General features: G+C 39.1%; 1 protein-coding gene across 2 annotated transcripts in view; it reads left to right on the top strand.

Moving 5' to 3' along the window:
- Positions 1–1,599: 1,599 nt before the first annotated feature.
- The window catches only part of LOC135462083 (uncharacterized), a 37,714-nt gene continuing 22,219 nt past the window's right edge, over positions 1,600–17,094 (top strand). For both annotated transcript variants that reach the window (XR_010443432.1, XM_064739433.1), the window contains exons 1-3: positions 1,600–1,824; positions 14,721–15,020; positions 15,363–15,644. Coding sequence is in view for 1 of the 2 variants with exons in the window: in XM_064739433.1 (XP_064595503.1) it covers positions 1,743–1,824; positions 14,721–15,020; positions 15,363–15,644 (664 nt within the window). In the remaining variant the exon portion in view is untranslated. The remainder of the gene's footprint in view (positions 1,825–14,720; positions 15,021–15,362; positions 15,645–17,094) is intronic.

Here is a 17,094-nt window from a genome sequence, read left to right as displayed (position 1 = left end):
GTAGGCCAGCTGTTTTTTTTTGCCACATACAAATCTGGACTATACTCTATTTTAAAGTGTACCACTTAATACCACTGGTCTGTTGCAATCCAGATGAAGTCTAGATTTTTGGTTTTTCAAAAATTGACCTTATGTTGTTAGAAAAGTGTTTTTAAAAGCAGAGATACACATACAGGATGTTTTATAAATTACATTTTCATCGTTTTACACAACTTCCTTTTTTTCACGTAAACTGCAGTGTTGACATATTGAAATACGCTATGTTCAGAACAAGCGATGTTGGCAGCAGAGTACGAGGTACATACCTGGATTCTAATAAATAGATTACCAGTACACTGTGCTGATTTGCATCATTGTATCACTCTCGTTCTCTGCAGTTGTGTTGCCGTATCGACTGAGCCTGCAATCGGGATCGCAACTGCAGAGAGCTTGAGCGATACAATGATGCAGATCAGCACAATGCAATGATAATCTCTATGTACCTACAGCTTGCATTTTTCAGTGTTGTCACTAATTTTGAAGTATGAATCAGATTCTAAGTACGGTCATAGGATTTACTCAATACATGTTTATTCATTTAGATTTTGCTTGTTGCAAGATTAGCGATCTATTTTTCACATTTCTTGTGAGGATCTAGAGATAAACTCCACAAACATGTTTCACCTTGGCAGAAATCCAACAGACTGTCCCCTGGTATGTTCTGTAAGTAAAGCGACATGTGTGAAAATGTACAGCATTGAACATGCATTGCTTGGGGCATTCTAGAAGTGCGTGCTAATGGTGTGAAACAGATATGACAATAGAGAGAGAAGACTATTGTATTGTTGGTCAAGGTGCTGGCTGCATGCAGGTGACAGGTTTTAGTGGTCAGCACCAGATAAGATGTGAATTAAGGGTTTGACAGATAAAAGTACACTCTCCAGAATTACACAGCTCAAACCTGCACATGTGCTCGGGGCTAGAAGTTGTAAATAAGTTTCTGTGGAGCATGACCATGCAAATAACAATGGCTAGCACAATTTCTTCTTCTTTAGTCTGCTATTGGGAATCAGGTCAAAGGTTAGGTGGAGTGGTCCATTTTTTGTTTGTGGTGGACAAAGAGCTGCTCTGGCCTGTGCCGTTCACATTGTGCAAACTTACACAGCAAACAACAACAACAAAGTTCTCTTCAGTCACAGCTTGATGCGCGGTGAAGAGAAAGGTTTGGTGTGCACAAATACATGTCTCCACACTGGGGCTTGTACTGTGTTAGCAAACTCTGCCCGTCTTCACAAGGCATCAGCCAAAGTGCAATTCCTCTCAAATTGAAAAGTGAGCCAACAAACTGGGTTATGTAGAGGGGTGCATATTTTTAGCATGTAAGCAGGTTAGACAGTTAAATCAGTGCATAGCAGTGAGACACCCCTGTGAAGATTTGAATAGTAGTTAGCCCCTGTTGTGGCTGTCTACAGGTTAATGGTCCCTCAAGTGGAGGAGGTCATGGGGGCTGGCTGTTGGACTCTGGGAATGCAGGTAGAGGCTTGTTAACCCAGAGGGGCTCTGTATTGCCCCAGAGCTCAGGTGGGTGAGAAGATAGGTGTGCCACCAGAAATAGACGATCAGACAGGTATCGTCTTCTCTCACTGATGTACCCGACCACTGTGCCAGGTGGCTGGAGAAGCTATCAAGTAGTTCCCAAGACTGACAATAATTAATACTGAAGTAACATTAAGTTAGTGTAGAGTGCTATCATCTGGGTCACCATGTGGGTAGGTGGCTACTCTCACACCTGGATTACCTGGTCAAGTCTCCTCGTTTGTCTGACTATCTGTTTGGTTAGACCAGGTAGGTCATCATCTTGTTGTAAACTTGTCTTATTCAGAATAAATGTATGATTTCAGTGAAAAGGTATGGGTGACAAGCTTAAGTTGAATGCTTGGCTTTGGGTGAAATGAGCAGTTTCATTAGTAAGTATAGGTAACATCTATGTGTAAATGTTCAGTCTTGCCTTTACCGGAGTCTGTATCAACAGTTGGCTGACCAACAGGCTGCCTGTTGGTAGCCCGTGTAGACTATGAATGCCTGCTGAACATGTAGAGGGCCTACATTACCTGTAAACTAATAACTGGGCTCTTGTAATCATTCATCTGTATTTATTATGAGATGTTATGAATCTCCTGAGGAATTATTACCTGTATTGTGTTACCTTATCATGACAGGTCTTATCTTGCAATTCATAAAACACTCTGAGCATTGCATACACAAACAGGACAACTATTGATTTAGTACTTGTATATTCATCGTGGGCTGTTGGCTTTGTAAATTTTTGCAAACTTGTTTTAGAGTCTGTCTTTCAGTTGAACAGAAATAAAGCCTCTGTCAGAGTGGAACCTGGATCTGTTTTATCGAAATTGAAGGGATGCTTTCTCATATTTCGTATTGTTTGATATTTTACCATACATTTCGTTTTGTTTTTCATTCAGTTGACTGCGATATTTTACTGACATGCCATTTTGTTTTTCAGGTTACTGTTTTCCCCCAGCCTCCCCAGTCTTACACCTGTTTACCCCCTTCCCCCCAAGCAGCCCCACCCCTGACATCGAAAATCTAAGGTTAACAGACTCACTTTGTTAACTCTCTCTCTCTCTCTCTCTCTCTCTCTCTCTCTGAAGAAACATACATCACTCTGTTAGTACAGCTCTGCTAATCTCTTCCCCAAACATTACTGCTGTTTGGAATGTACCTTGTGATGTTTTGGTTGTAAGCCCTGTGTGATAACCCAGGACCCTAAGTGATGGGAGGTCAGGAGTGGGGTTTAGCCTTACATCACTCTTATACCTGGCTGACACACCCACCTGTCCTTAGGATACACCTGATCCATGATGTAACACTTACCCTTTACTGATGTCACTGTATGAACAGCTATTGATATAAAGAGCTGCCGGTACATATAGACTAGCTGTGTGTATATCTTTAGGGAGTTGTCTCATGATGATAAAAATCTGTTACACACATAATAGCTTGCACATTTGAATAACTGTTACCGATACAAGAAAAGCATGCATGTAGCTCTTTTTTGACTGAGATTTTTATGTAAGTGTGATTTGTATGTGGTGTCAAGAGGGGATTCTGCATGTGTACAAATGCTGGGTAATGCAGTACTCCTTACACTACACCATGATTCATGTCCTGGATGGGCTTACAGTCAATGTGGTGGGAATACACCTGTCCTCGAGCATCTTTTAGGGGGAGCAGGTAGAGTAATTGTGAATTTGAGAAAAAAGAATATTTAAAGTTGCCAGTGATAATGTGACAGTAGGATAGATAGCTTATAGTTGGTAGAAAGTCGATTAGGACGAACTTCTTATTACGGTAATGAATACTTTTTGTACATCTTCCTGGTATTGAATAGTGGTTTGTATAAATATGTACATTATTTTCATCTCCTCTGTGATATTGATACGACTCTTTTGTCGAGGAAAAATGTGAATATGTGAACCTTATTATCTGTGTTGATTAACGGAAATGCTTATTTACAGTTATTTCTTGTACATTTATTGGACTATGTGCTTTGTTTTGCAACAGCTGTCAGAATTTGTTGTCGCTGATAATTTGTTAAAAATGATCATAACCCCAGGTGTAGTGTCCTCTGGTCACCTGTTGGGTTTCCACCATTGATAAACCTGACTGCTATCATAACTAAAAATTCTATCAATCAGTCAATACAGATGAAATAATTAAATTTGAGGTGCTTTCTTGTATATATATATATATATATATATATATATATATATATATATATATATATATATATATATATATATATATTAGTGTGGGCTGTAGTTGAGAACCCAGTGGATTCTCTCACATTAATTAACTCCGCCCACTTATACATGTCTGTACTAAGTGCACTTAGTGTTATTAGTGTCAGAATTAGGTTATCAGCTAAGGAAAGGCAGGTCTGGGGTTTTAACCTGTATTCCCTAAAGGATTCTAACAATTCCCTTCAAACCCTTTATGTTTACGCAATAGTGTCATGGTGTACACCACATGTAAATGCTGACTCTGACATGCAGCCAGTGTGCAGTCATTTCACTCTGTGCTACATACCAATCCTTTCAAACCATACCTTATGTAGCTATCCTGTCATCTTATTTCCTCATATTCACAAATGAATGCTTCGGGTTTTGTTCTTGCTCAGCACATTAGCAATGTTTTAATAATTACCCTGAGAGTGGATTGGAGTTATATCAGACAAACCTCAGAGTATGAATGTCTACACTACACACACTCATATATATATATATGTATATATATATCCTCAAACATTGACCTTAATCTTTGAAGGATGGATGAAAGAATTGGGTTCTATTGTTGGCATGCTAGATACTGGTCTCTGACAGTATCTGTCAGTATTACACTATCATGATAAGACTTTGTATCAGTTGCACTGTGGAATGTAGAATGTGTTTTAGAGGTGAAGTCTTTATGTGGCAGAATTCCTATTTTATCTTCCATGTAAGTGAGGCTAAGTCACAGGAAGTGGTATATAATTGACTGAAGTTGAATGTCACGTACATGTGATTCATATTGGTGGATGTTTTAGGAAGATATGTAAGATGAACAATACTCAGTCTTTCCTAATATGTTGTCATTCCTTAATATAGAAAACAATGAATATAGGTGACACCACCTATCAAAAAAAATTGTCATCCTCAGTTGAAAAAACAAATTGTTGTATATGAATTGAGTGAACACAATGGTAATGGTGTTGGCTTTATATTCCTTGTATTACATGTCAAAACAAATGAGATTTCCTGGTTAGGCAGATCAAGCTGTGTCAATACAACCATTGTGAAGAATGCCTGTCCAATGCTATGTACTTATATTAATAGTGATCAAAATTTATGTGGGTTTTTGTGTTCAGTGGCTGCATTAATGTGACATGGCGGTGGATGTAGAATGAGTGGGATCTTCATGTTAAAGGAAAAGATTTATTTATTTATTTATTTGATTGGTGTTTTACGCCGTACTCAAGAATATTTCACTTATACGACGGCGGCCAGCATTATGGTGGGTGGAAACCGGGCAGAGCCCGGGGGAAACCCATGACCATCCGCAGGTTGCTGACAGGCCTTCCCACTTACGGCCGGAGAGGAAGCCAGTGTGAGCTGGACTTGAACTTACAGCGACCGCATTGGTGAGAGGCTCCTGGGTCATTACGCTATGCTAGCGCGCTAACCGACTGAGCCACGGAGGCCCCATAAAGGAAAAGACCACTCAAATTTGAAGTACGCATCAATAGAACATTTAAAACTGTGCATAAATATACTTTCATTTATTTTTTTACATTTTTGTGAAAAGAGTTAAATGCATTTGAATTCTAAGGTGTGCTTTATGGACCATACTATCAACTCTGACATCACATCAAGTTTCCCAAACTCTAGTCATGATATTGAATGTTGGAATGACTGTCTTTACCCATCAGTTTTACTAAAATACTGTTCCCAGAAATTCCTTCATCTTGGTGAACATCAAGAAAAAATAGTGATGTGATGTCAGAGTTCCTAGATACAATCAGTATGTCCCATACAGCCCACCATAGAGCAGATGTGATGTCAGAGTTCCTAGATACCATCAGTATGTCCCATACAGCCCACCGTAGAGCTGATGTGACGTCAGAGTTCCTAGATACCGTCAGTATGTCCCATACAACCCACCACAGAGCTGTGACGTCAGAGTTCCTAGATACCGTCAGTATGTCCCATACAGCCCATCATAGAGGTGACGTGATGTCAGAGTTCCTAGATACCGTCAGTATGTCCCATACAGCCCACCGTAGAGCTGATGTGATGTCAGAGTTCCTAGATACCATCAGTATGTCCCATACAGCCCACCATGGAGCTGATGTGATGTCAGAGTTCCTAGATATGTCAGTATGTCCCATACAGCCCACCATAGAGCTGATGTGATGTCAGAGTTCCTAGATACCGTCAGTAGGTCCCATACAGCCCACCGTAGAGCTGATGTGATGTCAGAGTTCCTAGATATCATCAGTAGGTCCCATACAGCCCACCATAGTGTTCAGATATTTGGATGCCTTTCAACACTCTCAAAAAAATCTTAAAAAATAAATGAAAGTATTCTTGTGCATAGTTTACAGTTGTCTGTAAGATGAATCTTACTTCATATTTTAACTTTCTTAACTGTACAGTCCTGTAGTGATATCATGATCTGATGAGATGTAATGGACAGTCTGATCCTGCATGTGAACATCATACAACTTGTTACAAGGAATATGATTGTTAGCGAACAATTTACAGCATGATGACGTATTATTCTAATACACTGCTGTTGTTGGTGATAGTGTATACTGTAGTTATTTCTGGAGAAGAACATTGACTACCTGTATGTGTATATCATTCGCAGCAATTCTAAACCCCCTTTGTTAGTTCTGGACTCCCCTGTGGTTTGGTAAGGAATCGCAGACGTTCTGTTCACCTTACTGGTCATAAGTTAAGTCTGCAATCACTAGTTTTGCCCGAGTACAAGTAAGGTAATATTAGCGTTAGTGAGGAAATCGATGGCTACCAGGACAGACATTGATATGAAGGTAAATTAAGATGCAGTAGTTAAAGGTGGGCCATTAGCACCTGACCCAGTAGATATGTTATCTCTGTGTGATCTCTAATTGGACATGTATACTAGGTATTTTACAGTCAGACTACATTAATGATGGAAGACGGTTTATCTGCAGGGGATTCCATTTACCTGCCCAACCCCCACTGTGAGCTCATTTGAGGATGAAAACCACTTGGGGGTTACAATGTCTGTGGTAAAGTAAAGATAGCACCTAAGTGAAGGTTGCCTTTTGACATCCAATTACAGTCTTAGATAGGATTAATCCAGCTTTGTGGGGGTGGGAGAGTCCAGGATATGTGGGGTGAGGGACTTCTACAGCTTACCTGGCCATCTCTATGTGAAGGGGATTTCCATCAACTGTTAACATTCTTAATGGAATACAATGCTACACCAAGGACAAGTTGCTGTATTTGACATAAAACTTTGCCTGAAAAAAAACATACTTTTTTACAGGCAAATAAAGATGAGGGAGTATTACTTTGAGGGCTGAACCACATCAGACATTACAGTATGATGCACTGATTGTTTTACCTTCAAAACAAATTTTGGAACATCTTTCTTAGAACTCTCAGAATAAGGCAAAATAAGTAACTTGGTCATTGAAATTTTAGGTCAAATAAAGATTTTTAAAAAATCTTAAATAAGCTTAACAGATGTCAGGAAAGCATCTGTATATCTACACTATCAGGACAAGTTTTTATTAGAACCAGATGTAACAGGTGGTCCTGTTTGGTAGATGAAGTTGTTATAGAAGGCAAATTAGCTCTCCTTGTAACAAGATTGATGTCTTCATGTTGATACTTTGTGGTATAGGGTGCTGTACTGGTACAGTGAAGTGTCTGTCATAGACAGTACCCACACCATCAGGCAGGAAGCGCCCCAAGCAAGTTTACAGATCACATTTCAACTAGCAGCTGGAAATAACGATCTCAGGCAAATATAATTTTGAAGCTGTGAATACTTGCAAAGCTGTTTGAATAGATTTCACTGAGATAATTGTGGAATTGAATTAATTATAGCAATAACAGTATCACTCAGCTCAGGTGCATTGTATAAATCTGATTTGACACATTTACATTTATGTCTGTCTCCAGGGAGAGGACATTGTGGAGGTTGTCAGCGGACATTCTAACCTTATTCCATTCTAAGTTGATTATATCAAAAAAGTAACAGATCCAGAACTGGGAAATGTAATTTTAATTTTGTGCAAACTTCAGAAGTATTTGTGAAATTGTGTCAAGGCTAATTTCTGTTTGATGCCATGACACCTGTCATAGGTTTGTTATGATTTATGTTGGTGACAGAACTTCTGGAACGTCAGTTATGTGCTGGCTGAGGTCATCTCACAAACCAGAAACCTCATGTTTTCTCAGAGAAATGGAATTAATGAACCATGTATTGACCAAGTTGTTGTGTAAATATGTCAGTATATGGCATGTTAAAAATATATCAGATGACATTAATGACAGGTTGGCATGTGACACTGGTGTGACTCTAATAAACTCAGTTTGAAAATGACCAGTTGTGACCAGTTTGAAAATGACCAGTTGTGATCAGTTTGAAAATGACCATTTGTGATGTTTTTCAAGCCTTAACTTGTTCTCATCTCATATTTGTAGTTAATTTTCAGGATGCATGATCGTTTAGTTACAAAATGTGGTAGGGTAAAAATTTCCTGATTTATTTTAAAAAACAGACTTTCTGTTAGAAGAGTTTGTTTTCTAAGAGCTGTGAATACTTGCATGCACATATTTTTGTAGGACTATGATATATTATAGAAAATCTACATTGACATGTGGAGTCTGGGTCCCGATTTTGTGCATATGAATGTACTATATGCCTGAAAAAATAGAATGGTTTTGGTTAAAATGTTGTTTATATATATATATATATATATATATATATATATATATGATATTTTCTACCAAAACTAGTGTTTGGTTTTCAGTGGTGTATTCTTGTAGTTTCCAGAAGGGCTTGGTGTCAAACTGTTGCTCATGTATTTATGAAAGAACTATACCTGTGTATGTAGTTTGGCCTCCAGTAGAGATTTTGGATTAAATTTTAAATCACCAAAAGACTAACATATGTGTCACTGAAAGCTCTAGTAGTTAGATACTGTGGGAAGATGTCAGACTTTACATGTATTGCTCATAAAGAATGAATTCTGAGGTATGTATGTGTAGGCCAGTTGTGCTTGGTGCTCATATGTGCCTTAATTCTTCTACTTTTTGGGGACAGATATTTGTAGTGTTGAAAGTGGAATATAGCATTTTCTTTACCGACCTTTTGGAAAAGTAAAGATATGAGTGTGTTTTTCATTAGACGGCCTAACCATGTGAGAAAAAAGAAACTCAATATTCCTGCTAGAATTACATTTATATTGGCTAAAATGAGCAGACCAGGTGTCCCAAAAATTAGAACAAATAGGATAAATACATATGTGATGAGTTGTGTAGAACAAAACAAAAAATCCTTCATTTGAAACGAAGTGGATCAGTTTTTGATCCTGAAGATGTGAAGGCAGTAGCTGATGTTGGACTGGACATTGATCTAGTGAACCACCGACAGTAGAAATCTGAAGCCAGGCATTGTGAACATTTTTATTGAAATTAGCCTGAGGTGTTTTTTTTCACAGGAGAGGATATAATGTGAGGTAATATTACAAATGGACCCATCCCTAGAAGTGCCAGGTTTGACCGAGAGCTTACATACAGCTATAGCTTAGCATTACAGCCTAAACATCCATTCTTAAGGGGACTGATCAATGTAGGTTAAAGCAGATTTCTGGTAAATTCTCTCCTCCTGTTAAGGTGTCTTAAAATGGCAAAGTCTGCTGGCATTGTAAATGTAGCTGTCAAGTCTATTGCGTGACATTCGCCCAATGTTGTCATCATGTTGTTTGTGGAAATTGCTGATACGAAATGGTATTTAAGATTCCAGTATGCTTGCATTTCCAAGCTTGCGGCTATACGTTTGACAAATAAAGTGTAACATTGGCTTGGTGGTTTCGGAGCTTATTGTTTGATTTTGAATGGATAGTTTTGTATGTAAGGATCAGAGATTTCCCAAATCAGTTTGCCCACCTTCAAATCTCCAGTAAACGCAGGATGGATAATATAGCTTAAAACTTTTATCCAACTATCATTATTGAATTTCTATATCCTGCCTGTTTAGAAAGTTTCAGACTAATTAATTTCTGATTGGCACATATCATGTAGGTGCAGATATTTCTAATACTGATAATTTGATGGAGGATTAGTTACATTACCTACATGTGGTAGTCAACTGCAGTGGACAGAGCACTATAGATTTACCTGTACCTAGATATATAGTGTGGATTGTGTATAAAGGACTGATGCCTCAGAAAATATCTGCACCAGTGAACTTTCTTAGCAACATGCACCAGCGATATGGCATGTTCCACTTTTGTGGCAGTTGATAATAAATCAATTCCTGGTAGTTAATGATCACTAGGGCCTTATCCCTTAAAGCTTCACAGGAACTGGCTGCAGTCTACTCTATCCTTCAGCTACCTTTACAGTTGATCAGGATACTTTTAATGTTACAAAGATATTGAAAGATCTAGGTGAGGGACAAAACATGCACCCATATCCTCAGGTGGATTTGAATGCTGACAATGTGACAGCTCCTGCATTCCACATGCATGTAACAGGGATGTTCCCAATGTGCTGCAGATGTTCATCTGTATCTGATTTGCAAGTCTCACAGCTCTCATTGTACCCAACAAACCCATGATTCCTGCCAGCTGGATGAATTATTAACTCCCTGCCTTGTGTCAAATTGATCTATTGTCAGAGCAAAAAAAGTTACATCTGGACATTTTTTGTCTTCCAAGCTCTCATTCAGTATACATGTGTTTAAAGATTGACTGGTTTGCGGCATATTTTTAGATCATGTATCAAGTCCTGGTAGTGCAATGCAAGTTTGATGATTTGATAACAGTTTCTGGATCAGTTCAGATTTCTAAGTGTAAGTTCTCATTCAAGCAAGGCTCATACAGTTTTAATTTATTAAACTTTATACAGTGTATGACCCTGGTTTGTTTTCTCATCATTCAGACACCGCCTTTATTTGATCTGTAGGGCCTATGCTATGCTCTACTTCTTTTCTGTATCTGTAATCTTTTATTCTGTCGCCTATCTGTATTATGTACACAAATTATTCTACTCTGTACACTGGTTGTATTCTGGAGACTTGTTTTATTCTGTACACTGGTTGACACATTCTCTAGACATTTTTTGGGTACACTTTGTTTACAGTGTTCTTACAGTAGTCACTACATTGGTTGTATTCTGTATGCTGATTGTATCCTGTACACTAGATATATCCTGTACACTGATTGTGTCCTGTATGCTGGTTGTATTCTGCATACTGGTTGTATCCTGTACGTTGGTGGTGTCCTGTACGCAGGTTGTATTTTGTACACTGGTTGTGTTCTGTATGCTGGTTGTATTTTGTACACTGGTTGTAACATGTACGCTGGTTGTATCCTGTACACTGGTTGTATCCTGTACACTGGTTGTATTCTGTACACTAGTTGTATTCTGTGCAGTGGTTGTATCCTGTGCACTGGTTGTATTCTGTACACTGGGTGTACCCTGTACATCCTGTACGGTGGTTGTATCCTGTACACTTTTCTGTTGTATACAATTCATCTATTTTGCTCATTGATTGTATTCTCTAACACACACCCACCACAATCTGTAGGCTTTCCTGACCACAGCAGGGAGGATCTCTCACACACACACGCACACACACGCACACACACACGCACACACACACACACACACTGTAAGCTCTCCCCAAGAATTTAGAAAGGAGCATTAAGGATGTCAATTAAGGGATTCTTGATGATTAAGCTGCAAGCCTCTGTTTGTACATGTGTATGGTCAAACCTCTCAGTTTACTCAACATTGTCTGTGCAAATCATGTATAGGTATGCTAATGTACACTCTTATCTTGATTACTAAAGAAAGAGAGCAATACACCAATGAATTATCTTTAGTTAAGTATAGGCCGTAAGAATTAAAGTGGGCGTGTAGCCTGCAGTGATAGTCAATCATGGGTCATATTTGTGCAAGAAATAGATCTGGAGTTGTGTTGGGTATAATTACTGTAAATCTTCAACCTGACTGTTAATCTTCAACTCTTTTTGAGCACTGTTTTCTGTAAAATTTATACATACAATTATTATGACAATGATAAGATGCAAGGTTCATAAAACTGTGCACATTATTTTTCTATGCCCTATAGTTCTCAGTGTTGAGAATGTTTCAAAATATTAGCACAGTGGTGGTTGAAAAAGTCAAAGAATTAGGGTGAGTTGTAGTTTGTGAATCTGGTGTTCGAAAGTGGCAGAATGTGTGAATGTCCTACCTGTATGGCTGAGTGTGAGGTGAGAATGTGAGAGTACATACTGTATCCAGGTCAGATGTACATACCTGTGTACAGATCTGCCGTTCCAGCTGAGTATCTTTCTGGGAAAATTCTCCTCCACTATACAACATTTACTCTTATTTACACAGTTGACTGGGTACAGAGTCAAAGAATAGACTGCTGATGCGTGTATTACCTGAAATTCACAATTAAGATGGCTACAAGTACCGGCATAAACACAGTGACCCAATCACTGGAGTAAACACTGTGACACAAGTACCAGAGTAAACACTGTGACACAAGTGCTGGAGTAAACACAGTGACACAAATAACGACGTAAACACAGTGACACAATCACCGAAGTAAACACTGTGACACAAGTACCAGAGTAAACACTGTGACACAAGTACTGGAGCAAACACAGTGACACAGTCACCAGAGTAAGCACAATGACACAGTCACTGGAGTAAACACAATGACACAGTCACTGAAATAAACACAGTGACACAATCACCAGAGTAAACACAGTGACACAATCACCAGAGTAAACTCAGTCACATAATCACCAGAGTAAGCACGGTGCCCCACTCACCAGAGTAAACACAGTGACGTATACACAGTGACGCAATCACTGGAGAAAACACAGTGATGGAATCACTGTAGTAAACACAGTGACGCAATCACCCGAGTAAACCCAGTGATGCAATCACCAGAGTAAACACACTGATTCAATCACCAGGCTAAACACAGTGACACAGTCACTGGAGTAAACACAGTGACACAGTCACTGGAGTAAACACAGAGACTCAATCACTGGAATAAACACAGCGACACGATCACCGCAGTAAACACAGTGACACAATCACTGCAGTAAACAAAGTGATGCAATCCCCGGAATAAACACAGTGACACAATCACCAGAGTAAACACAGTGACACAATCACCAGAGTAAACAAAGTGACACAATCACCAGAGTAAATACAGTGACGCAATCACCAGAGTAAACAAAGTGACACAATCACCAGAGTAAACACAGTGACACAATCATCAGACTAAACACAGTGACGCAATCACCAGAGTAAACAAAGTGACACAATCACCAGAGTAAACACAGTGACACAATCACCAGAGTAAACACAGTGACACAATCACCAGAGTAAACACAGTGACACAATCACCAGAGTAAACACAGTGACACAATCACCAGAGTAAACACAGTGACACAATCACCAGAGTAAACACAGTGACACAATCACACAGTGACATAAATTTAGTACCATATCTCTTCCCCTGTTTAATAATACATAGTGCCATTCCTTGTGGTGCCAGTCGTAATGATGAAGACAGAAGAGAACCCCATTACCAGTGTTGTGTTTAGTGTCACTGTACTATTAAAGCTTTCCATTCCCAAGGTTCGGTGACGTTGTGATATCAGCAGTGCGGTATCTGTGTAGCATGCCGACCTGTGATTTGTGAATGGCATAGAATCATTGTTCGTAATTAATAAAAGTTTTCTGATTATTTCTTTCTGAACAGTGTTTTTTGGAAATGATCAAAATTATGAATCATCCCCAATGCTTTTTTCCTGGAAGTGTGACTGCGCCTAATGAGTTTAGTATGTAAAATACGCTGAAGCAGAAGCAGAAGCGCACAAGGCCTTAGAATGATACTTATGAGAACAACACTTAGATTTTTCTGTTTTTCTGTTGAATAAATCATGCATCAGAACAAAACTCTTAAGTGGCCCTATAAGGAATCATGCAAAATATGTCACTTAAAAAATGTTGAACTTGAGGTGAAATACAGTAATTCAACTTTGCTAGCAGTTGTTTTAGCTTGTGATTGTTTTAGCTTGTGATTGTTCCAGCTTGTGATTGTTTTAGCTTGTGATTGTTCCAGCTTGTGATTGTTCCAGCTTGTGATTGTTTTAGTTTTGTGATTGTTTCAGCTTGTGATTGTTTTAGTATGTGATTGTTTTAGCTTGTGATTGTTTTGGCTTGTGATTGTTTCAGCTTGTGATTATTTCAGGTTGTAGTTGTTTTAGCGTGTGATTGTTTTAGCTTGTGATTGTTTCAGCTTGTGATTGTTTTAGCTTGTGATTGTTTCAACCTGTGATTGTTTTAGCTTTTGATTGCCTTAGCTTCTGATTGTTCCAGCTTGTGATTGTTCCAACTTGTGATTGTTCCATCTTGTGAATGTTTTATTTGTAGGTACATGTTTATGCAGAGAAGCAGGCCTATGTACATGTAATTTGTGATTCCCACTGAACACATGTAGCTTGATCTATACTAGACTAGTGTAAACACTACCGGATCCTGACAAGCAGGGCATTCTGACATTTATATCTCAATTCAATTGAACTATCATCATTGTAGTTTCCTTGTTGTCCCTTGTTTCATGTGTAGATTTGTATGCACATGGTTCTGCAAAATGTCGTTGTACTTCAGGAAACTATATTTCAGCTTTTTTCAGCTGACACATTCAGCTGAATTGGGATTGATTCATCTACCTTTTAGAGCCGCTTAAGTTTGATTAATGTCTTACCAGAAACGGCATCAAAGTGGGACTTTAAGGTCTTTATGTGCTTCTGAAAGTGCATTTTTACACACCAAATTTTAGGAGAAATACAGTAGTTGGTAAAGCATTTGAGTATTTAGCCACAATGTTGTAATATAGTTGTTTGACTTGTGTGATTACAGGTGGTACGTACATCAGCACCCACCCTCAGAACAAGACAGCCATTGAGGGTCAACGAGTGTCGTTTGCCTGTGCCGCAGATGCCTACCCTAACAATATCACCTTCACCTGGCTCCATAATGGGATCCGGGTACAGGACAGACCTGACTTCCCACAGAGAATCCACGTGGAGTACGAGGCCGAACTGCGAAGCACGCTCATCATTCCATCGGTGGCCAAGAAGGACATGGGGCTGTACACGTGTCGCCCTAGCAACGGAATCAGCGAGGTCAAGGAGACAGCCGCTTACCTCAATGTTACATGTAAGTTAATGCCCACTTTGTAGTACATTGTAGTTTTAAGTTGTTCCATAGATCCACAGACGTCTTAAATGTAAATTAACATTTCTGTTGAATGTAGTTATTCTTTTGACAACTTACATGTACGCCATAAATTTTGGTCACATACATGTTTGTTCGTAAACTGTGTATCTAAACTTTATTACTGTACAGCATTATAGTGTATGCCTGTTGTAGATTATAATCCAACCTACTCATTCTTTTTGGGCAAGTTTCATGCAGGTATAACATTACACAGGTATATTATTACTTGTCAAAACACCTGTACCTTTCCTAGTGACCTTCTCACCTCTTCTGTGATTACAGATTTACCCCGGGTTTTACCTATGCCCAGTCAGCTGTTTCTGCCCCTGGGTTCTCCCGCTCAGATCCCATGCCCAGTAGACTCTAACCCACCTGTCACACACATCTTCTGGACAAAAAATGGCCGAGACCTGGACGTGAACTCACGGCGGCTGAACCTTCAGAATGATGGCTCTTTGATTATATTAAATGTGGAGTTGGCTGATGCTGGAAGTTACAGCTGCACTCCACAGAACAACTTGGGCCAAGGCTCCAGTTCCCTTATAGTGCAGGTTATAGTCAGAAGTAAGTGACTGTGTGTAGTGTACATGTAACTTGTCATAGAGACATGATGATATTCACCACAGTTAGAATACAGGAAATCTTTTTGGAAAGGCCATGGAAAAAAGTCAGTAATTAATGTGGGGTCTGGCATTAGCATGCAAAAGTATCAGTATGAATTTCCTAAAGCAGATTTGCCTTTTTTATGATGAGATTTAAATGTATCATGTGGCATATGTTACAAACTCTTACCTGAGCCTTGGCATACAATCCAATTTTGGAACATTGTTTCATTTTTCAAAGAGAATACTTGGTGTATTCTGCTTTGTGTATGTTAAAGTGTAAGTGATGTAGACAGTGATGCAGAGAGCGATATAGACATTGATGTAGACAGTGATGCAGAGAGCGATGTAGACAGTGATATAGACATTGATGTAGACAGTGATGTAGACGGAGATGCAAAGAGCAATATAGACATTGATGTAGATGGTGATGTAGACAGTGATGTAGACAGTGATGCAGAGAGCCATATAGACATTGATGTAATCAGTGATGTAGAGAGCGATGTAGACAGTGATATAGACATTGATGTAGACAGTGATGTAGACAGTGATGCAGAGAGCGATATAGACATTGATGTAGACAGTGATGCAGAGAGCGATGTAGACAGTGATATAGACATTGATGTAGACATTGATGTAGACTGATGCAGAGAGCGATATAGACAGTGATGTAGACAGTGATGCAGAGAGCGATATAGACATTGATGTAGACAGTGATGTAGACAGTGATGCAGAGAGTGATGTAGACAGTGATATAGACATTGATGTAGACAGTGATGTAGACAGAGATGCAAAGAGCAATATAGACATTGATGTAGATGGTGATGTAGACAGTGATGTAGACAGTGATGTAGACAGTGATGCAGAGAGCCATATAGACATTGATGTAATCAGTGATGTAGAGAGCGATGTAGACAGTGATATAGACATTGATGTAGACAGTGATGCAGAGAGCGATGTAGACATTGATGTAGACAGTGATGCAGAGAGCGATGTAGACAGTGATATAGACATTGATGTAGACATTGATGTAGACTGATGCAGAGAGCGATGTAGACAGTGATGCAGAGAGCGATATAGACATTGATGTAGACAGTGATGCAGAAAGCGATATAGACATTGATGTAGACAGTGATGCAGAGAGCGATATAGACATTGATGTAGACAGTGATGCAGAGAGCGATGTAGACATTGATGTAGAGAGTGATGCAGAGAGCGATATAGACATTGATGTAGACAGTGATGCAGTTAGCGATATAGACATTGATGTAGACAGTGATGTAGAGAGCAGTGTAGACATTGATGAAGAGAGTGATGTAGACAGTGATGCAGAGAGCGATGTAGACAGCGATGTAGAGAGTGATGTAGACATTGATGCCGGTAGTGATGTAGACAGTGATGTAGACAGTGAT

Source organism: Liolophura sinensis, chromosome 1 (genome assembly GCF_032854445.1).
Source record: "Liolophura sinensis isolate JHLJ2023 chromosome 1, CUHK_Ljap_v2, whole genome shotgun sequence".
In the NCBI taxonomy this organism is placed as follows: Eukaryota; Metazoa; Mollusca; class Polyplacophora; order Chitonida; family Chitonidae; genus Liolophura; species Liolophura sinensis.
Note: the sequence above shows the minus strand (reverse complement) of the source record. Positions and strands in the feature narration are given on the sequence as shown.